This window comes from Acanthochromis polyacanthus, chromosome 2, assembly GCF_021347895.1.
Source record: "Acanthochromis polyacanthus isolate Apoly-LR-REF ecotype Palm Island chromosome 2, KAUST_Apoly_ChrSc, whole genome shotgun sequence".
NCBI lineage: Eukaryota > Metazoa > Chordata > Actinopteri > Pomacentridae > Acanthochromis > Acanthochromis polyacanthus.
In genome coordinates, this window is record NC_067114.1 from 40,830,470 (window position 1) to 40,853,862 (window position 23,393).

The following is a 23,393-nucleotide window of genomic DNA, read 5'->3' on the forward strand; positions in this document are numbered from 1 at the left end:
ACTGTGGTTTTAAGGTGTTCGTTTCTGTGGATGTATGAAGGTAATAAGTGACTAACACATCACTCTCTGCAGGTGAATGCTCGGTGACGGGCGATATGTATTTTCAGTCCTTTGATGGGCGGATCTACACTTTCCCAGCCACATGTCAGTACGTCCTCGCTAAAAGTCGCAGCTCAGGAAGGTTCACTGTCACCGTCCAGAACGCCCCCTGTGGAGCTGTGAGTTTCCATCAATAATGTCTTCTTTTTTTCTGTCTCTACATCCTGAAAGCTGCTCAACTCTTCCACTTCACCCACTGCAGTCAAACTGATCGGCTGGCTCGGCTTACAGGCTCATGCAATTTGTCTGTCGTGTAGATCATATCATAATTTAAGTGCTCAGTAATCCCTGCTGAGCTCAGGTCGTTTGTGTCTGAGAGCCACGCTGCGACTGCTCGGGCAGATAAGGAACATAAAAGGAGCAACAAAGGGCTGAGAGCTTCTTCTCTCCCCCCCTCCGCTCTCTCCAAGCGTCCTGTTTCCCAGCAGACTTTGAGCTCGGCGGAGGTGGAGGGGAGATATAAGATGTCCCACTCATCGGAGCAGAGGCCCGAGACCTGTAACAGCCAAGTGAACAGGATTACCTTATCTGACCTGACTGACAGGGCTGTGCACGGCTTTGTAGTGCAGAGGGAGGTGAAGAGAGGCGCTGGAGGGAGTGGTGGGGCTTGGACAGAGAGAAGGTTATGCGAAAACAGGAGGTGAATGATGGGAAGAGTGGAAGGAGGAGGGGAGGGTGCTAAAACCTTCGGCTATGGGGCTCTGCCACTTCTGAAAGAGACGATTCATAGAGACAGATCATTTACTGTCAGCAGCGTGCCGGCTTCCTTACTTTAAACACATCAAAACAACGAGTAATTACAGTGATTTTAGCAATATTTCTTGAATATTTACATTTTTTGACACCACCAGTCAGACAATATGAACACCTGATAACCTAAGGAGCACAATGAATGCCACTGGTTTGATTTTCAACAAATTATGTTTTCATAATCATGGCACTTTTGTAACTGTTCTCCAAAATGACCAACTATTGGTTGCTGAAGACAGTATTTTGTGGTTAAGGGGTTGAATGACCATTTGTATATCATAACAGATGTAGTTCTTCAAGCTCAAAAATTTGGTGTTCGATCTGAAACTTTGTGGTTTTGCTTCTCTGACGGTGATGTTTAGACACCACAGCAACGTGTTTTGTTGTCTTATAAGATTAAAAACTCATGGATCTGTTTCTAAGTTGAGGCTGAATCATATTTACATATTTTATTTTCATATTTGCAGCTTGTTTTCCTTATTTTTCATACTTGTAGTATGTCTCTATCAGCACTCAATAGTATATGTGTATTTTGTAGATTTATAAAAATGTAATCCACATTTAATCATGACGTCTTTCTCCTGTATGTAATCTTTTTTTATTCTAAATGACATGTGGCCTGTCCTTGACTAGCCTGTCAGCGATTCTGGTGTTTATACGCATCACATTTTTGTTAGTGTTCTGCAGAATTGCCTATCAACAGTTACTGAAGGCAATATTTCTGGAGTTGAATGTGTGCTTAGGAGGTAGTATGACCAGTTCGATGTCTTAGGTGTTGCTTATAGTGATGAACCTGTAGAGAATCAGTGGCTGTAGTTCTTTAAGCTCGCTGGATTGGTGTCCGATTAGCATCTTAGGAACATTATGTCGGTCGCTGTTTATGTCATCAGAAAAAATAAACGCTGTTTTCCAGAGTAGTCAAACCAGATCTCATAATTTTAGACTCTACTGTGAAGCATTTTGGTGTCTGATAAGACTTCAAAATCATGAATTAATTATACTGTCATTTAAACATTCAATAATGTGCTATCTGCCCTTACTAATACACAGGAAATATGAAAATCTAGTTGGCATTTAGTCATGATGTTTCATGAACATATTAGTTCCCACCACACAATTAATCTTTTCCTTCTAAATGACCTGTTGCCTGTCTTCAAGCGCCATCCTCAAAGCTAAGTTTCAATTTTTAGGCAGAGTACTACTAATGCTAGTAATTGTTTTTAAAGAGACTTTCTTTTTTGGGCTCTGTTTAAATAGGTTTACATGAGTTCATGTTCAAAAACACACTATTTTTTCATACTGTGCATTGCTGCAGCAACTCTTCTTAGTGCTTGTTTTAGCTTCTGTCACAATCAGAACCACAATGATTTCTTGCCAAGTAGGTTTACACACGAGGAATTTCACTTGGTGTTTTAGTGTAAAAATAATGGTAAAACGGTGACATATGACTAAAAGTGTTGATAGTCGTAGCTACCAAGTGTACAGGATAAATAAGAAGCAGTAAGTCTTTTAAGTCTCCTCTCCTGAAAAGCCTGATGGAAAGCAAGAAACCGTTGTTTCTGTAAATATCCACAGATGTCTGAGTCCAGAGATGTAGCTCTTAAGTGGATGTCATGAGGAACAAAATGTCACACTGAGGCAGGTGTTCATACTTCATTTGAGAGCTGAACTAGCTGCTAGGCAGACGTTATGCAAATTGATTTGTGGTGATGTGGATGAGTAACAGAAGAAACATCTGAAGTTCAAACAAAGTGTTTCAATTTGTAAGCTTGCAAACCTTTTACGTGCATAAAAAGCAGCTTTCTAACACACCAAAGAAATGGAAAAACTCCAAAAGCAGAGCCTGTTTTATTTGGACAGGTTTGTGTTGTGGGTGTTAAGCACAGTACAGTCTGCAGAGACCACTGACAGGGTTTTATCCTTTTCATCAGGTTGAATTGCAATCAATTTAAAACTTTATTTTTAAGCATTTGGGTCTTTTTTTTTCCGTCGCTAAAGACTGGAAATCTGACAAACACTCAAAGGCACTCTGACTTCATGACGCATCCTGCAGCAGGAGTAAAACTTTTTCTTTCCCACTCCTCCTTGTTATTTCTTCCCATTACTTTGCTCTCATTGTGTGTCCTGTTGTTTGTCTGAATTGCTGCTGTTTGGAAAATGCAAGCGTGCTTTATCAAGCCATCTTGTCTCAATTGCAGAATTTGGATGGGGCCTGCATCCAATCAGTTAACCTGGTTATTGACGAGGATCCAAGAACGGAGATTACACTGAGTCACGTTGGAGAAGTCTTCATGGCCGGACAGTACCGCATCTCCCTGCCCTATTCTGACGGTACTCTCCTCGTCTTTTATCAAACATTGTTCACATCCAGGGCTCGGCTTCTTTCATCACTGTGGGAGTCATGGCAGTGACGGATTGAATGACAGCTTTGCTATTGAACAGAAATGTTTCTCAATACTCTGCTGGGTTAGCTCCTACATTGTGTTGTACAAAATGCCCTCCCTCTGAGTATTGCTCCTTCTAGGGATTTCCATTGTTTTCAGGGTCAAGTCAACAGCCTTTTGTATGTTTTATGTGAAACCGTGTGAGAATGATCTGATATTTGGTAACTCAGTCAATGAAAACACCAACACTAATTCAGCTTTGTTATTTTGCACACAGATTGACAACATATTCCATTTATTAGTTCTTCCTTTTAGATTATTGATCACCAATTACTGAGTCATGTACAGACACAATGCAAACTGCTGCACATACACATAAAGAAAGAAATGAAAACTAGCATTAAAACAATTAAATGATATAAAGTTAACTCTTCTGTGGATCATTAGTCAACATTTATAATGATCAGAATTTGGATTCTTTGTTGCACATCATGGTAAATTAATTGTATTTGCAGCTCCACCACCACCAATAACATTTATATTTGGGTAGAGCTGAAAAATAATGGCTGTTCCACATCTTATTAATGGAACTCCTTAGTATTTCAGACATAAAAGTAATTATTTATACATGAATGCCATGTATTAATATTAGTAAGTCATTGGATTTTAGTAAAATTAAAGTGCTTATGATACTGTCTGCTCTGCCAGCTAACATTAAGGCTTCCATGATTAAGACATGGGCCAGCTATCTTTTTTTTTTTGGTTTGAATTCTACTTGACAACAGAGCAACTTACTTTGTAATTTCTTTTTTATCTGACCAATACCCAAAATAATAGAAAAAATTGTGTGATCGTAAATACAAAGCCAAAGAGATCCCACAGACATGGTGATGTCCAGCTTCATTGGTTAGAAAGCAGAAAATGCTTCACTAAGCAGTTCCACCTAAAAGAGAAAACTTACATTTTTCTTTAAGTTACCTTTTTGCAAACAGATGTCAGACTAAGATAAGGAGTATTCATCATTCATCAGGTCTTCTGTAAAGAGAGTTTTGCTGTATTTCAGTGGGTGAATTGCCTATCAGTGGTGTCTGTGGCTCGATGTTTTATGCTGGCTTTGTATTTTGCACTATTGTTGTTGTTATTTGTGGAACTGGAGAGTGATACAAAACAGATTATGGCTTTTAGCACGACAATTAGTGTGAGCTCCCTGCAGCTTTCAACGAACGACCGTTTTTACATCAGTCATTTTAAATGTTTGTTCTAAAGACAGAAGTTAGCACCTAGACCAGATTTTTGGCTTTCAGTGACCTTCTTCAGTACATACCAGTTTATTTCCATGTGTGAGACTGACTTTCATTGTGAGGTTAGAGGCAGGAGGACCACAGGAGGATTATACCTGTCAAGGGATGAGAGTAATCCCAGCTGTGGAAATACAAGTAATGAATCTGAGTCATTGATAAACATACTAGAGTTTCCTAGAGACCATTTTGTAGAATATAATGGACACCTCACCATCATTCGGCTATTGAGATAGAAAACTCTGACTTGTTGGTGTTTCTGTAAACTAATCACAGCCAACTTGGGTGGAGCTAAGCAAAGTGTGCAGCTTCAGGGTTCCTTTAAATAGTGACAGGTGGAATTGTGTTGGTGGAACAGTTGCATGAATGGAGGTGAGAACTGTGGATAAAACGGATAATTTACCACATAAAAGCTAGCAGTGCCATCTACTGCACAATCTAAGTCCTCTACAAAACATTAGATTTACAGTGTGGTATGTTGCTGCCTGGAGGCTGTTGTTTCCGTCATGAAGAGGCCAATGGCAGGCAGCCTGCCTCTGGTGAGATACAAGACGCACAGTCCACCTGACACTCTGCCGATCAACAGGTGGCGCTAATGTGACAAGTGATGTAGCAGTACAGGCGGGTAGAAGAAGAGTGGTTAAAAATGTTAACAATAAAAGAACCTGAAAGACTGACTTGTCCTCCTCCCGCAGATATCTTCCACATCCAGGAGCTGTCGTCGATGTTCCTGCAGGTGCGGACGACGTTCGGCCTGCGACTGCAGTACAGCTGGAGGGAGTTTCGCCTCTACCTGCAGGCCGACGAGCTGTGGAAGGACGACACGGTGGGGCTGTGCGGCACCTTCAACGGCAACATTCAAGATGACTTCCTGTAAGTGTGCGCCGGCTGACCTTTGACCCCTCCCGCGCCCTCCGTTAACCCCACGTCCGATCATAAAAAGTGAGAGCATACTCCTGTTTCAGAGGCAGAGAGGGAGGTGATGCTGAAGTGCTCTCTCTCTCTCACACTACCTCTCTGTAATGCACACTGGCCGGGCGGCTCGGCATCAAAAGCCTCGCTCTCTGATCACCTCTTTTAGGCAGGCCAGATGAGCGCCCAACTGGACACGCCACTTCAACAAGGAATTTACTGTTAGTGGAATAGGGGCTCCACTGTACCGTATCGTAATGGGCGACCATACAGGGCGGATGTTGTCTAACAGCTGTAAATGGATATACATCACAGTTGGTGGCTGAAGTGGTCGTACGCTGCTAGAAGGAAAACTCACCTTGCCTGAAGCTCTTTAAGAGAGGTTGTAGTTAAAATGATGACTTGCAGAATTGCCTGTTTTATGTTTTGTCTTAGTCTTAAAGTAGTGTTGTTTTTTTGGTCTGTACTAGTGTAATTTTTCTGAATTACAGTTGTTTTAGACTAAAAAAAGAGGCATGTTTTGTTGAGTTGGGAATTCTGAAACACAGGTAAAGGATTTTAAAGGAAATGGTTGGAAACCTAAGATGTGTCTGTATCGTACTAGTATCAGTATCTGCTCCATTTGCATTTAATATCAGATAACCTACAAGTGTAGTTTGACTTAATCATTTCTAAAATTACAAAACTCTGCTTCAACACTGATGAAATGCAACAGAGTCACTTTTTGTCTTTTCTTTAAATGTTTAGCGTGGAAACTGATGAATGACACACTTATGAGTACCTGATCTGTTGACAGTAAGAGCAATAATGACAATAATAAATTTTATTTGAAGGCACCTTTTTTGGCACTCAGGGACACCGTACAAACATTTCCATATATACACAATACACATTAAAAACAGTAAAAAACAATAGAGACAGGACAAATGGCATCAGATGGAATATGCAGTTTAAGACGAACAAGGACAAACCACTGTTATCTCATTTGGACAAGTCTCTCTCTTGTATTCTCTTGTATTGATTTGCATGTTGTCAAATTGGAATAGTGGAGAGGATGTGGAGGTGAATATAATGGTTTGATAAACTTAGGTTGTTGAGCGTGTTTGTTTTTTAAGATAGAAGGCGAACAGTTTCTCTTAGTTAAAGCTGTTTATTCTACATTGTAAAATTAGCTTGATATCAAGGGCCATTACTGTTCAGAGGACTACTTACAACAAAATGTTGATCTGTAGGTGTCTTCCCAGGAATGCATAAAGTTCAGTCTCTTTATGAAATGTGCTACAATCTCATTTGTCAAAAACTGTTGGATAAGTGATTTGGCTAAGTTTCTCTCTTGTATTTTCCTGTACTGATTTGCATGTTGACAGATTGGAATTGTGGAGAGGATGTGGAGGTGAACAAGATGGTTTGTTAAACTTAGGTAAAACTGACCAATTAGTGTATGTGCTTCAAGTAAACACAAAAAGCACTAAGAAGGAGCATATTTGAGTAACTTACTAAAAACTGTAGCCGCACATGCAATAGATTTCTATCATGGTTTGTGTCCACAGAGAAGTTTTGGACAGAAAGGGTTACTTCCACTGATCTATAAATAAACCCTGGATGTTGTACTGGGCTACTGAAGCTGAGGTAACCGGATATACTAAAGTGGACATCTTGCGACCCCCAAAACAAAGCCCTGCTGTGGTACCCCGCTGGTTTAAACAAAGCAATCTCATGCACTTGCACGTGTTATTCTTTCTCGGTATTTTAATTTTTTCACAACGTTTCTTACCATTTATTATGCCGTCTTGTGCAGCAATTAACTGTACTTACAGAAAAGGGACAGGAAAGGGGAAAACCTTTCATAAGTAAGTTGAATTTATAGTTTATTTTATGTCATTTAATATGTCAGTGAAAAGTTCTGTACAAGGTACATTTCCCAAGCATGGCAGAACAGAGCCCCTTATTATAACCTGTTACTGACAATAATTAATCATTATAATTTTATTAATTTTTATATATGCTTCAACCCGTTAAACTTCAGCGGCCCGTATTCGGGCCGTCTTGAGATGTGCAAACGTATTTTGCTAAACTGACCGAAGCTGCAAACTCGATGATAGAAACATTATACACCCATGGAAAGCTTAGATTCTCATGAATCCGCTGGTATAAACCACTTTCAGATGTGATTACCACAGCGGGTAATATAAACACATTTGTCCAACAAACAACAAATAACGGAAACAGCATAACTCACCTTTGAAGGCTCAAACTCGTCACAGATGAAAATATTCCACAAGACACAGCCATAATCCAACCTTGGACATTCAGACAAAACAAGCCAGTAAAATATTTTGTCCAAAACATGTCTTGCAATCAGTAAACAATCCACAAATAGGTAGTTTTCGTGAACGTGCACCTCGCGCGTCCCATATTTGGGATAGGCTCCAGCAGCCCCCGCGACCCTCATGAGAATCTAAGCTATAATAATTATTATTATTAAGCAGGCCTTCACATAAAACTATATGCTTAAGCCAAAGCTCGGGACTCTGCACTACTGCTTATTGGGGCCCGCAAAATGGCGGCTAGCCCAGCCCCGCTGACCTCAAGGTTTAGCTGCCCACTTAGTCGGATGCAACATCCAGGGTTTATTTATAGATACAGTGGTTGCTTCCCAGAGTTGGATGCTTGATGAGTATGCATCTAGAAAGATTATTGACAGGTACTTTCTTTCCCTTAAACCAGAAACAAATACAGGCTCCTAATATAACTGTACAAACACTGGCTGCATCTTACTGGACGAATGCTGCACTTGTGGGATGTCTGGTCTTGGATTTCCAATTTCCAATATGGCTGCACATCTGGAAATGTTCTCTCATACTACAAAATAGTTCACTTGAATGTGTTTCTGAAAATGTCTGAGGCATGAAATCAGCCACGCAGTTGCTCAGTCTGTCTTCATTTTAGATCATTTAGAGAAGTTTTTGCAGTAAAAATATCCTAAATCTCAATTCCATGCAAATGAGGAGAAGCCAACGTAATGCCCCGTCTTTCAAAGCACATCATGACGCTACCAGAATGCATTGCACTGCTGCTTACATAGCCAGTTATTGGGATGCAAGGAAATGACGGATACTGTGACACTAAACAAACGGAGCTAGTCTATAAGGACAACCCAAGTAGAGAAGAGCAGCTGCTAATGTTTCTGTAACTATAGCTAGTATTAATGTTTCTCTAGCTGTCAGTACTGTCAAAGTGGAAATGATGCAGCAACAATTAAAACTACTAAAGGCGGCTCTTCATCCATGGGGTTACTTTGATATAACTTGACCTTAAGACTCGATGGTAACACTATCCTGATGTCAGTTTTACCGTATTAAAAGCAAAGCGACCCAACTGGTTTCTATCTCCGTGTTGTTGTACTGAATCTGCGCTCCGGTTTTCTCTCAGATCTCCATCTGGTATGATAGAAAGCACTCCTCAGCTGTTTGGAAACGCCTGGAGGGTCTCGTCAGCCTGTTCGTCCAGCCTGAGCACACCTCAACTAGACCCCTGTGATACACACCAGCAGGCCGGTCAGTTCCTCCTCTTCCTTTTTTACTGTTTCACTGGTGGAAAAACAAGTGATTGCAGTGTTAGAGGCTATAATCACAGTCAAGATCTTTAAGTTTTACGCCATTAATTGTATGTACCAAAAAAATCTAAATATTTAGTGTGTAATAGCTGTGAAAATATATAAAAACTGCTTTATAATAGAGAGGATAATCATTATTATTATACAGTTTTTGAACAATGTGATGGTGATATGGCTATAAAAAAATTAAATATGCTACTATAGCCTCATTGCAATTGTTTATATTCAAGACATAGATCAGCTTAGTCTTGATTTGTCCATTTTTTTGTTGACAGATCATTGATTTTGAATGTTGCAGTTTATTATTTTAATTCTGTATTCAACATTGAGAGGTTTTATTTGTCACATGCTCACACAGTATTGACACTGAAAAGCAAAGTGACCGTTCCATATAGCTGTGCATTAGCAAGATACCTTAAAAATAGAGGAAATGTAGACATAAATATTGAGTGAAAGGGTTGTGAGTCCAATATGCAGTGCATGTTGTGCAAGGGTTGCATGACTGTGTGGATGTTTTGTTTGTAAGAGCGTGTGCTTACGTCTATATATTTTATACATATTTACATTGTGCCAGTGTGCTGTTTGAGATATTTTAATTATGTGCAACTCAGAATTTGTCATCACATCAGAATCAAGGACTTTTACTGTAAACCAGCTGCAGATACATGAATGCGTATCAATGTTATTAGCAGACTGATGTGACTCCTTCCCCTGCTCAGTGACCTACGCCTCAGAGATGTGCGATGTGCTGAACCAGGATCTGTTCTCCGCCTGTCACGAGTACCTCAGTCCGACACCCTTCCATCAGCAGTGTCGCTCAGACACCTGTAAATGTGGGACGCCGTGTCTCTGCTCTGCGTTGGCCCACTACGCTCGCCACTGCCGCCGATTCTCCGTCATCATCGACTTTCGATCGCACGTCCCTGACTGTGGTGAGTGTTCAGCCGTGTTTTAACAGCAGAACGAAGAGATGTTGTCAGAGAATTCATCTTGACGTGCATTATAACAAGAATGCTGTGCTTTAGTCATGTCAAATCTAGATATTCCTCTTAAATCACTGTTTATGTTCACAGCTGATTTTCAGAACATGAGCTTGGAAGTTCAGCACTTACCTTTAACTTAACTGACATGTAAACTTGTGATGTTGTAGTTTATTCTAGTAGACCTATGGGCTCTTTAAGTCTTCAGGTGAGCTAAGAGGCTGTTGAGATGTTATGAAACAGTTTAACTAAAGACTTAATGTGAAGTAGCCGTCAAGCCCCACAGGTATCAGTTTGTGTGGAAATAATGTGACGGAAGTTAATTAATAAAATTTTACTTTTACATGCAGTTCAGCCACTTAAAAATGTAAGATTTACGCATAAAACTACCACTTGAAGTACAGAACACCAAAAGGAACTGCAGTATAGAGGCAAAAGAAAAAATACAAACAATGCAACAATGACAATGATAATTTTTTACCTGTTTTTGTATGGTTTGATAAAGCATTATGATGCAATTCAAATAATAAAATTGCAGTCAATCTGGTTGAAAGAAATTGTTTCTTATAATCAGTAGTAAGCTGACTAGTAAAAATTTAGCTCCTCTTTTTCGACCAGTATGTGATTTTCCTCTCTATGCTGAGATCAGGACATGTTTTCCAGACCTGCCCACCATGAGCATGGAGCATGAGTCCACTAGAGTTCTTGCAGATCCCTCTGCAGATGTCTTTGTGCTGTCCAAAATGTGTGATTTGCATTCATTGCCGCCACATTCACTGCATGTGTGCCATTAAAACACATGGAGAGACTGTGTGAGGAAAATCCTCATTATCCACACTTTTACAGTGCCTTGTGAAAGTATTCGGCCCCCTTGAACTTTTCAACCTTTCGCCACATTTCAGGCTTCAAACATAAAGATATAAAATTGTAATTTTTTGTCAAGAATCAACAACAATTGGGACACAATCGTAAAGTGGAACGAAATTTATTGGATATTTTAAATTTTTTTAACAAATAAAAAACTGAAAAGTAGGGCGTGCAATATTATTCGGCCCCTTTACTTTCAGTGCAGCAAACTCACTCCAGAAGTTCAGTGAGGATCTCTGAATGATCCAATGTTGTCCTAAATGACTGATGATGATAAATAGAATCCACCTGTGTGTAATCAAGTCTCCGTATAAATGCACCTGCTCTGTGATAGTCTCAGGGTTCTGTTTAAAGTGCAGAGAGCATCATGAAGACCAAGGAACACACCAGGCAGGTCTGAGATACTGTTGTGGAGAAGTTTAAAGCCGGATTTGGATACAAAAAGATTTCCCAAGCTTTAAACATCTCAAAGAGCGCTGTGTAAGCAATCATATTGAAATGGAAGGAGTATCAGACCACTGCAAATTATAAAAAGACTTGTGAGCTTTTTTTTGGCACAAGGTTAACCAAAAAGCATAAAAACAGTACAATATAATCTACTAACGGCAAAACAAAACCATGACTGAATGTAACAGAGATTTGGAGCTATGTTTGGTTTACTAGAGAGCACTGTGTGTTCTCTGCGTTTGTTGTTTCCTTCTTTTTCTATATCTGCTAAATAGACACTGTCATAATTCAGACTAAGTTGCTGTATTTTAAAGGATCTGTTTCTCGGCAGTAAGCTCTTGTATTCTTAGTAATTTGATGTTGTAACATCAGTGTAGGCCTTTTAAATGCAAATCTTTCCTCATTTTACCGAATAGTGAGACTAATACTGTGAACAGTTATGATGTAGTATGTAAGTATGTTTATGTCTCTCCCTGCAGCCGCCACCTGTCCTGTCACCATGCAGTACGGCACCTGTGTGTCGTCCTGCCAGCGCCGATGCTCCTCCCTTTCCATCCCGCTACACTGTGGGGAGGAGTGTGAGGAGGGCTGTGTCTGTCCTCTGGGGTCCTTCTACAACCACCGAACACACACCTGTGTCCACAGGTAAGCTCGCATTGACGGGTTTTCCAATGAAAGAGGACAAAAATACAATAATTCACTTTAATTTTACTGTATCCAGAAGAGAAACCGTTACGTTGACGCCGTCTTTTCACGCTGAGGTGGGAATGAGTCCTGGTTGTGTCGGAGCAGCTTCTGCTCGCTGTGGTGTTGTGGAGCTTGTTGAACGGCTAACTGGCTGGAGTCACTCCACCAAACAAATCCTCTCAAAGTGATATTTGTATCTGCTCTGAAGTTTAGGTCAGCCTTTAAGTGGAAAGCCTTGTATCTTTCCTGCAGACGTTATAGAGCCAGAGGACCTCTCCCTTTCAGCCTGCTCTGCCCTAGAAGACATGCAGCTTAATTCCTCTTAAATGTCCCAGGTTTTTACATCCTAGTGCAGCGCGGTGCCTTACTTACCATGTGATAGAGTTACATCGAGGAATTCACCGTGAAACCCCCCTTTCATTCCCACTCGGGCTGGGGACGACACAGATATCTGATAACCAGTGAGAAAGAATTTGTAGTACAGAGGCTGATGTGTGGCGCTGGCCTATATGTTACAAAGGCTTTTAGCGTCAGCTAAACACCGTCTACCGCATCGTAGTTGTGTATTTTTTATCATAAATTCGTCTGAACAGAAACATTTTTTTGAAGGAGGCTTGGCTTCTTCACCATCACCACTGATTCCACTTCCTAAAGCCGCCTATCTGTCTCCTATCCGCTTACCTGTAATGCTCTGTTTAAGGTAACATAAAGCCCTCTTTAACATAAATCTTTACACAGTGAGGAACAAATGGAGCATTGTGTGGTTTATATCCTGATGTGCAGTTGCTGTTTCTGTGGATGTTTGGATCCAAAATAGTCACATTTTGTTACATTAACAAACAGCTGCTGAATCTGCCAGATTTTTCTTTACGTGAAGCTGTCTTTGTCTTCCAAAGTTCACTCATCCGCTGGGTTTTTCCTGCTCAGAAAGTGCCTTTCTGTGGTGACGACACACGACAATAAACACAATGCAGCAAAAGCAAGGAGTATGTGTTGCTTTTCACCGATATTTCTAATGATTTGATAAACACAAATGTCTAGTATGATTTATGAATAAAAACTCCAGTTATCAAAACTACTTAAAAATTGCTATTTGTATTCTCAATTCTTATCATTTTGCCACTGGTAATTTTGGTTTGGTGCTGGCTAAAGCCGCTTTGTGGGGCATCAAAAAGTCCTTCATGTAGCAAAAAACTTCATCCTTAGTTCCCTCTGTAGATGTTATTGTGCCAAAGTCTTGTCCAGATGTAATCTCTCAGAGTTTGTATATTTTTCTATACATTTCTTGGCATTTTCGGTGCAGATAACACGACTTATAGACACACATATACAGTATAGCTGCTGATTGCTGTCCGTGTATATTTTAGAGAAAGAACTTGTGAAAATAAATGTTCTTTTGGGATTTTCATGGATGAAATCTGTGCAAAGTTGGTGTAAACGGTTGTTAGACATTCTACACCGTGTTTTCTCCAAGCGTTTGTCACATTATTGTATCAGTGATCTGGTTGGATCTCATTGCATGTGCTTGTTTGTGCTTTGTTTGTGTTTTGTGTTTTTTTTCAGGAGCGAGTGTCCTTGCAGTTTCCTCGGAGCAGATTATGAACCAGGAGATGTGATCATGACGTCAGCAGGTGTTCAGTAAGCTCCTCCTTCCCATCTCTTTATCTTCAAAACATTCCTCTACCATGGAGAACTTTCAATTTTTGCCTCTTTATGTACATTTTCCAGTCTTTAACGGTTACCCCCCCCCCCCCCCCCCCCCCCCCACACACACACACACACACACACACACACACACACACACACACACACACACACACACACACACACACACACACACACACACACACACGCACACGCAAAAAACCCCGGTCGGACATTATCGGGCGGAAAGAATATGCGGCGTTACTGTCTTCCCTTCGCCTTCGGCCCACATTGGCTCATATCAGCTCATCTCGTCCTGTGATCACATAAACATGTACACATATGTCTGACATATACACATTTCTATGTGATCACTCCCTCCTCCCCCCAGACGACAATATTCGGAGCTCGTCTCTTCACTTCGCCTTCGGCCCATTTCGGCTCATCCCGCCATGTTCAGCTCATCTCTGCTCATCCATTCCTGTTTGTTACCACCACCTGAATGGCCGGGTGGCTGCCGACTCTGACGTCACGCTTCAGTTAGTTGCACAAACACAAGACAAGATGCTGAAGACCTCCGCTGTTTGGGAATTCTTCGGTTTAACTGAAGACAAAACGAAGGCAAAATTTGGACCCGGGAGACCAGACGAACGGATCCGAATATTCGGGCGGTCTCCGCCACAAGCCGCCCCCCTCCCTCTCTGACATTACGGGGCAGAACGAATATTCGGATATTTGTCTTTAATAAGGCCCGAATATTCGGAGGCCAGAAACCACTATTCGGGCCAGCTCTAATTTCCTCATGTGTCCCTTTAAAAAGACTTCATGGCTACACGAGACTCCTCCTCCTCTCAGTCAAAACCCAGACAGGCCAATGAAAATAAAATAAGAGATATAATGAAGATGCATTTTGATTACAGTTAGTCATTAGTGTGGGGAACATGCTGTGTTTAGATGACATTTTATTTAAATATTCGGCTCTGAGTAAAAATACCTTCCACAAAATCAAAATTAACAACATTTTTACCTGCCTCAGCACTCAAAATATAAAGTTGAAATCCACAGAGTTCATTCCCTTGAAAGTGTGCTCAGCAGCATTGATATGATCTGGAAGTATCTATCTGTCTGTCTGTCTGATAGTAATATGCAGGTTCGATCATGAGACACATGAGGAGAGGACATTTTCTCCTCTTTGTGGTGCTAGAAGAAAGCTCACACCATTTCCTAATTGAAAAGGCTGAATCGTCTAAGGAGTATGAAGACGTTCAGTTCATCTTCGATAATTAGATTAGACTTTTGTCGCAGCGTTGAGGTGAGATATAAGGTCAGGGGAATCATCAAAAATGGTTTATACCATTATATGTGGATGATGAAAAGAAGCTACAGTCATGTTTACTGGGATTGTCTCCAAGTTACTGCTGTATTTACTAACATGTAAGTAAAGCTCAATTATTCTGTGTTCCTCTGCAGGCTCTGTCTGAACGGTAAACTGGTGTCTCAAACAACAGACACTGGTACGTCACTCATTTTAAAATGTTGCTTTAATTACTTCTTGTTGTTTCTGAATCATATTTAACGAGCACATATGTTCCCCACAGCCTTAGTGATGAATCTACTGAATGGTTTGGAATGAATTTAGAGAAATTCAAACTCCGAACTGACAAAGTTTTTGTTCTTCTTATAAATTTGTGATTTCTCCTTCACTTCTTGCAGACAGGTTGTGTCCAGCTGGTCAGCTCTACCTGAACTGTTCAGAGGGGGAGGACCGCCTCCGACCTGGAAGGGGCGTGGCCTGCGAGCGCACCTGTGAGTCCTACCTGCTCAACCTCACCTGCTCGACTCATGAGCCCTGCGTCCCCGGATGTGCCTGCCCTCCTGGGTGAGTTTCTGCTTGTGCAAAGTTATTTTGTCCATCACCGAATAGTTTTTTGGAAACACATAATCTGCCCATGTTAACGTGAAAACAAACAGATTTTTTTTCTTTTCGCCCTTCTTTGGGCGTGGTGTATATCAAATCTTTGGTATTTAAAAAGATTGACAAGTACTTTTCGTGTACCAACAACTATATCGGACCATAATTATGACAAGAAGGCAATGAGAAATGGACTGAAAAATTTTGAATGCTAACCTCGCTGGTTCTTTTGATAGTTTGAAATTTGAAATTTTGAAGTTCTTGTCAAATTGAGTCTCTGGAAAGTTTTGATTTTAGCAAACTGGACCACTAAACACATTCAACTCTGAACTTCTGTGAGAGTCTTCATCACATCTCGTATTTGCTTAGCGATGTCCAGCAAACACATTACACACAGTTTTCATTCAGTGCACAACCTTCATTGATGCTGAATGTCAGATAGGTTTGACTTTTTAGCGACTTGTTTGTGATCAAAGAGTTGGTGACAGGAAGATTGCTGGTTGTTTTTGCAAGTGTTCAAAGAGACTGTTAGACTGAAATTGTACCTAAACCTTAACCAAAAATGAGTTGCTTGGAAAAGCAGGATCTGCATGTTATCTGTATGTATGCTACCTGCCAGCCTTATTGGCCTAAATAAGTTATAGAATAAACTGAAAAAGCTAATATATGCATCACTTAAAATCATTTTACCTGGTTATTCTTAGTGAAATGATGACACCAGATTTGACAGTGATTTCTGAAAGTAGAACTCTGTCAACTGGTGATCTCAGCACAAGAACTATTGAGAAATATAACACAGAGAAGTTAGCGGCTGTTTTTTAGATGCTCTACCATGAGCTGTGTACATTTAAATGCAGCCACATTGATGACATCTTTGGAAGCTTGTCACTTAGTTTGGAGCCGAGTAAATGTTAAGTAAGTTAGACCTGGTAGTCTCAGCACAGTAGTCTGGTAGTCTCCGTTAAGTGGGGTGAGTTCAAACTTATTTGTGTAGCCTGTTCCTCTTACCACCAAAAATAATGGATTAATCTTGATGCTGTAGCACTTTTCTCCGTCTAAAAGTAAAACCAGCGACTGTCCAACCAATGACGGTTAAATCAGTCTGAACACTGGTGTTCGAAAAAGTCAAATCGTCCCAAAGCTCTGCTAATGAGATACAAGATCTACAAAAGTTTTCCCACTGATAGGCCTCAAACAGCAGTTATCCAGATGAGCTGTTTACTACAAAGGTGCTTCAGGCTGGTTCTGCAAAGGAGCAAAACCTTTATCTCAGAAAGTAAAGGTTAAGGAATGAGTGTGCCGTTTGGTGAAATCTAAAGCTGTGAGTGTACCAGGCTGATGCTGAGGTCACCAGGAGGTCGGGCTGCAGACTGGTTAAAGACTCTCTGAAAATGTCACACAAGCCAGGAATAATCCCCCAGCCCTCCACCCACTGCTGCTGGAGGATGACACTGGGTCAGGGACAAAAAAATCCCCTACTGGTGCTGCTGGTCACCACATTCAGCAAGACTTAGGTCTGTGTGCAATACCAGTGGTTAGTTGTAACTGTTGTTTGTCCACCATAAAGTAATTTACACACAAAACGAGAGACTAGATTGTCTTTGGATGCAGCTGGCTTTGCTGTTCAGTTAATTATATAGATTTGAAACTCCTATTTAGCTCTACATGCAGACTTCTTGATCCATAGACTCACAGTTGAGCTCTGGCTGAACTCGCTGACTTTCTGTTGACTCTTCACACAACATGGATGAAGTGAAAAAAGTCCCTGGAACACGTCATTGATATGTTTTCACTTTCACTGGACCTGATGGCTCTAATGCTGATCGTACACTACTGTTTCTTTGGGAATAATTGTGTCTGGGAAAGCATTGCTGTTGGCCGGTTCGCATAACTTAGCCGCTAGTTCCCACAGAAAGCTCTATTAGGATTAATACACAGTATGGCAAAGTATAGAATTCAAATTTAGTCATTTCTAGGATTGGAAAAGTATAGAAAAACGTAAAGAAAGTATTGGAGAAGCCATCCTTTGGCAAATATTCTAGAGTGTCATAGCATATAGAGCATTTTAAAAGATAGATTTTCATCATTTTCACCATTTATTTATGCAATAAACATTTAACAAGTTCTACTCAATTGTCAAATATTGTCTGGAAATTTGAGCCTGGAGAAATGTAGAAATTTAAAATGGAAATGTGCACGAACAACACACTGTTCATCCCAATCTTTTTTTGAATTTTTCCTGCTATTTTGGTCATGTTTCTGGCGTTTCAAAGTTTTCAGTTTCATTCAGTAAAAATGTTGACAGACCAACATTGACAGAATCATCACTTCTGACATTGTTCAGGTTCATCAGAGACTTGCATGTTGATATTTTGAGATTTAAAGAAATCACAGTCATTGAAATGTCTGTCAACATGACATAATGAAAACTTTAGATCATCACTGGGAGACAAAAGTCCTTAAAACCAGCAGATGATGTGGACAGACATGATGGAGTAGATTAGAGTCATCTGATCCCTCTAATCCTCTCTGGCTGTCAGCCTGAAAGGAGGGTTAAGTGGTCTGATTCTGTGACATCAGCCAGGAGTCATCCTGATTACAGTAATGCACCCGCAAGGTTTAGTTTAAACATCTCCTATCTATGACACCGTTGTATATTATAAAGCTGTTTGATGGCAGCTACACCTGAAAACAGCAGTCTGGTGTTTAAATGTTTGAAACTTGATCACTGAAGCATATTTAGTATATAATAATATCCACAAAGTTTTTTATGTAATGGAAAAGGTACAACACAGCAAGAAAACAGGAAACAATATTACTCATGAGATTATAAAAGAAACAGTGTAATGTAGAACACAAAGTAAAAACTGAAGTTAGGAATATTAAGAAATATACAGATATATGATGAATATCAGAAAAATGTTGAATTATTTTACCTTCAGCAGAGTAAAACGTGAAAAGCACACAGAGCGCAGTGCTTCATCAAGGCTGCACAGTTGTTGTATCATTTCTGACAAACTAAATCTTTAATTTAAAAAAATGACATTGCACTGAGCACAGGCATGTGTTATTCATGTATATGTTATGTGCAGATACTGAATCGCGTGACCTAAATATGTAGCAGGTGGCGGGAATTGATGGGACTCAGAAACGCCCCCACAATTTCATCAGTTGTTCCTTGTATCATTTCTGATGGATAAGTCCTCAGCGGTGGATTTGTAGTAGGATTTCAATCATGTGATCGTCAGCAGGCAGCTGATGTAGTGTTCACTTGTTGTCATGGTTACAGTGCCACTATCTCACAATGATACAGAAATCTTTAATAAATCCATGGATCCAGACTATAAGCTGCATCACTGCCAAAATCTAATCAGGTGGTCCTTGTGTCATTTCTGACCTTCCCTGAATATTTCATCCAAATCCGTTGGTCCGTTTTTTGAGTAATGTTGCTAACAGACTAATGTATGCTGATCATCACATAACTCCACCATGTTCCTCAGCGCAGTAATAAACCATCTGAATTTCTGAGTCACACTACTACATAAAATAAACATAAAAAACTAGAAGATGCTCAGTCATTCGTAAACAGGAACACGATCAACAACTAAAACTAAACTTTTTTTAGATTTTCTGATGTTCGTAAATGTTTCGCTTGTTTCACTGCCGTGCTGCTCTATTATATGGTCAAGTTTAAATTTTACTCAGTTCAGCTTTTCTTAGTTCTTAGTTGTTGCTTAGTTCTAGATTTGCTTTCTGTGTTCTTAGTTTACATGATTTTTGCTTTCTACTTCTTAATTCACTTAGTTTCTGCCTCTCTAAATCTTTTTTATCCAGTTATTTTTAACATTAGATTTCTAAATTTATGTTATATTTTTATCCCAGAACCTTCTAAGTCTTTATTTATTGTCAACTGTTGCATAAAGAGACAGTAACGTAATTTCGGTCCTTGGTATGTCATGTACATATTGAAGAACTGACAATAAAGCTGACTTTGTTGTTAAGTAACATCTGTTAACACAAAGCCTGATTAATAAATGTTGTGGACTGCTAAACAAGCCACTGAAGACAGTTAACTGATTTTGAATAAAAACATAGCTGCATAAAGACAAGCACTTTTAATTTGGAAAACGTATGCTGATATGTATAGATTCTGTTCAGTTAAAGGGGAACTTCGTTTTTTTTAACCTGGGGTCTGTTTCCAAATGTAATTTCATACATGTGAGTGATGGAGAAATGACTTTTCGACATAGCTCCAGTATTTAGCCAGGCAGGCAGCTTAGCAGCTCAGCTAGCAGCTCGGCTAGTGAAAAGTATGGGGCAGCTGGCCCCCCCGTGTCAAAGTCCGCCCTAACGTGCTTTTGCCCCACACTGACCGGCTCAGATAGTCTCAATGAGTGTCCCACAACATACTAGAGATGAGAAGTGAACGAAAACCTCCACATTACCTGGGCGAGACTATCTGAGCCTGTCAGTGTGGGTCAAAAGCACGTTAGGGCGGACTTTGACGCGGGGGGGCCAGCTGCCCCATACTTTTCGCCTGCCGAGCTGCTAGCTGAGCTGCTAAGCTGCCTGCCTGGCTAAATACTGGAGCTATGTCAAAAATTCATTTCTCCATCACTCACATGTATGAAATTACATATGGAAACAGACCCCAGGTTGAAAAAAAACGAAGTTCCCCTTTAAAGCAGTGAGTGGCCCGGCTGTGAAATCAGCTTGTCGGTGCTCTCTGGTGGATAAACACTGTCTCTGAATCCTTTAAACTTGTCTTTGGCATTTCTGTGTTTACCAACACTTGCACCAACTCCAGTATTTCAGTTATTAATTAAATTGCCCTCATAAAATCGGTCGTTTTGATGTTTTATTGGGATCTAGTCAACACTGCAGTTAAACAAACTCATTCTGAACCTTTTTAACCAGCTGCAGCTGTTTCAGGCCTGATTTTACTCTCCACTGTCTAATACCTAATAATCTATCATGTAAACACTACAGAATGGTGGTTAATGGATTAAATTGAAAAAGACATTTGTAGTATCTCTCTACATGACGGTATGAGACATTCAAGTCACAGTGTCTTTTGTGTTTCATTAAGCATTTTATTCGAATATACTATCTATGAAAACTTTTTGTTTCTGTTAGTATGCTAGTAAATTACTGTTTGACAGAGAAAGAAAAATAATCTCACTTCAGAAAGACTCTTAAATGGCCTTTCATGTACATGTGTTGTCTGGTTGAGGTACAGAGATGGTTCACGGTCAGCTCGACCCTGTCTCACCTCTGCTGACTTCACTGCTGTGATTCATATGTCGCTGTAAAGCAAGACGACCTTTACGGTGACAGCGAGCCCACAACCTCTAAGTCTGACGTCCAAAATGCCAGTCATGATACGAGTCTTTAATAACTCACTGAAACCCGATAGTTTGTGAGCTAATTTTGTGGTAAATATGGACACAGAGATCTCATTCAGACTGGACGCTCCCTGATGACGGCTGCATTAAAAAGTGCAGCGATGGGGAGATGATTTAAAGGTTCACTGGGCGATCACATGATGCATGACATCAGCCTGGAGCCACGACTCTGAGGTATAGAAGCTTGTTTTTCCACAGCTTTTCTGTGACTCAAGACTTGTTTTTATGAGACACACTTTTGTTATGGATCTGATCCCACAAATCAGGCAAGAAATGGGTCAAATCAAGATAAATAAAGCAGATTTTCTGAAGAAAGGCTTTCCTTTGTCAGTCTTTTCTGCTGTGTTCGAGTAGGTTTCCGTTAACTTCGTAAAAGCTTTCTAGCCTACATTATTCTCCAGAAATCAGTCACAAAGGAAGCAAGATGTTCTTGTAAGGAAACAAAAGAATGGAAGCCTTTTTACATGAAATTAAAAGTAGTACCTAACATTCTCTGCAGGTTTGTTGCAGCTCTGTGGTTCTAAAAGTCTTTGTTGCTTTTTCATAGTTAGTTTGCATTCTGTCAACCGTTAGCGGCTCTCGAACTGAAAAAGATGTTCCTAAAGCAAGCAGTTCCTCAGTTTTGAAAATGACATTTATTGTGGTGCTTGAAGACCATAAATGATCTCTACAGCTCACAGAAAGACTGACTGCTGTTTGTAGCTGTCAGCTGTTCTTTTTTTGTCTTTTATTTGGCAGTTAACAGTCCAGTGATGAGCAGGCAAAGAAAGTTTATTAATTTGTACACATTTGCAAATAATTAGATTTTAAAAAATCATAGAAAGCTACCCGCCAAATATTAATGTTTGAGCTGAACAAAAAATGAATGAAACAGTTTGTATCAATCTTTTTGCATCACCTGCTAATGAAATAATGTTAAACCAACAAACTGTGTTGAGTTAGAGGAATTAGCTTTCCTTGTTGTATTTTTAATTATAACAGTGAATGATTGGTAATATAATCAGAGGTTTACAGTAAAATTTAAGATGTTTTAACTAATGTGATTTTTTTTTTTTTTTTTTTTTTTTAGTGTCAGTTATCAAATTAACCCTTTGATGCACAACATGGGTCAGAAATGACCCAAATCCAATGGAAAATGGGTTTCTCCCGTATCTCCTGACCCACGCTGCGCATCAACGGGTTAAAGTAATTCAGAACCTTCTTTTTAAGTTGGCAAATGCTCAGTCTCTCCAGTGTTAGGTTGGTATGGAACATGAAATCCTGACCTCAAGGTGAAGAAAAAATAGTTTTATTGCCAGTTTTATTTAGTCCCTCACCTTGAATTTCATTTTAAATGAACTAGTGCAGAAATTGGAGTTTAAACACAATCTTAAGTTGATGCAGTTACCAACATGATGTCAACCCAACCCATCAAAATAGTGTCTACAACCTGAAATATTTATCGAAAACACATTAACATTTTTATCTTTCAACCATGTATTTAATGAAGTGGCAGGAATCCAGCACTTGCTTTGATGTATCTGAAACATGAATTGTAGTTAGTGTAAATGTTGCCATGTTCGTAGAATGTGGTTAAATGTAACCTAAATGAACAGTGACAGGATAAATCTTATGGCATCCTTGGCCTGTCGTCATGACACCTTCAGGATGCTGGATCATCAGGTGTTAAGATATATTGATACTGACAGTGACTCTTATACATGAAATGATGATATCATATTCATAATACACATTATTAATGGCATGAGTAAATGTCTGGTTGACACTATGAGTTGTTGTGACCGAGTGGTTAAGGCGATGGACCAGAAATCGATTGGGGGAGAATTTTACAGTGCTGTAATGTATTTGTGGCAAACAAAGACCTTCTTCTTCTGCTTCTTTTTCTTCTTCTGCTTCTACTTCTTCTTCTTCTTCTTCTTCATCTCCTTCTTCTGATTTTCTTCTCATTCTTCTTCTTTTTCTTCTCCTGCTTCTTCTTTCTCCTTCTCCTCCTTCTTTTTTGCCTTCTACTTCCTTTTCTTCTCCTTCTCCCTCTTTTTCTTCTTCTCCTTCTCCTCTTTCTATTCCTCCTGCTTCTTCTCCACCTTTTTTTCCTATTTTTTCTTCTCCTTTTTTCTACTTCTCTTTCTTGTTCGTCTTTTTGTCTTCTTCTCTTTCTTCTTCTTTGACTTTCTACTTCCCTACATTTGGGTTTTGACTAACTGATTAAAATACAAAATCAACAACGATGATGAATTATACTGAAGCCATTATTATTTTTTAAATAAATTCTTTTAATAGAAGTTGCGACACAAGTGCATTGCGATTGTTTTTGCTTTTCTTTTTGGTAAAAAGCTGATCTCTTGACAGCTCTGTGAGAACTGCTTTGGGAACGACTGATTCAGGGAGTTAA

At 39.8% G+C, this 23,393-nt stretch overlaps 1 protein-coding gene across 1 annotated transcript in view; it reads left to right on the plus strand.

The window, feature by feature from the left end:
* Window positions 1-23,393, plus strand: part of otog (otogelin) — a 95,527-nt gene that overhangs the window by 22,655 nt on the left and 49,479 nt on the right. Inside the window, exons 12-20 of the mRNA XM_051944368.1 lie at window positions 73-218; window positions 3,048-3,180; window positions 5,227-5,404; window positions 8,876-9,000; window positions 9,779-9,991; window positions 11,833-11,998; window positions 13,604-13,678; window positions 15,155-15,198; window positions 15,398-15,563. Coding sequence (XP_051800328.1) covers window positions 73-218; window positions 3,048-3,180; window positions 5,227-5,404; window positions 8,876-9,000; window positions 9,779-9,991; window positions 11,833-11,998; window positions 13,604-13,678; window positions 15,155-15,198; window positions 15,398-15,563 — 1,246 coding nt within the window. The remainder of the gene's footprint in view (window positions 1-72; window positions 219-3,047; window positions 3,181-5,226; window positions 5,405-8,875; window positions 9,001-9,778; window positions 9,992-11,832; window positions 11,999-13,603; window positions 13,679-15,154; window positions 15,199-15,397; window positions 15,564-23,393) is intronic.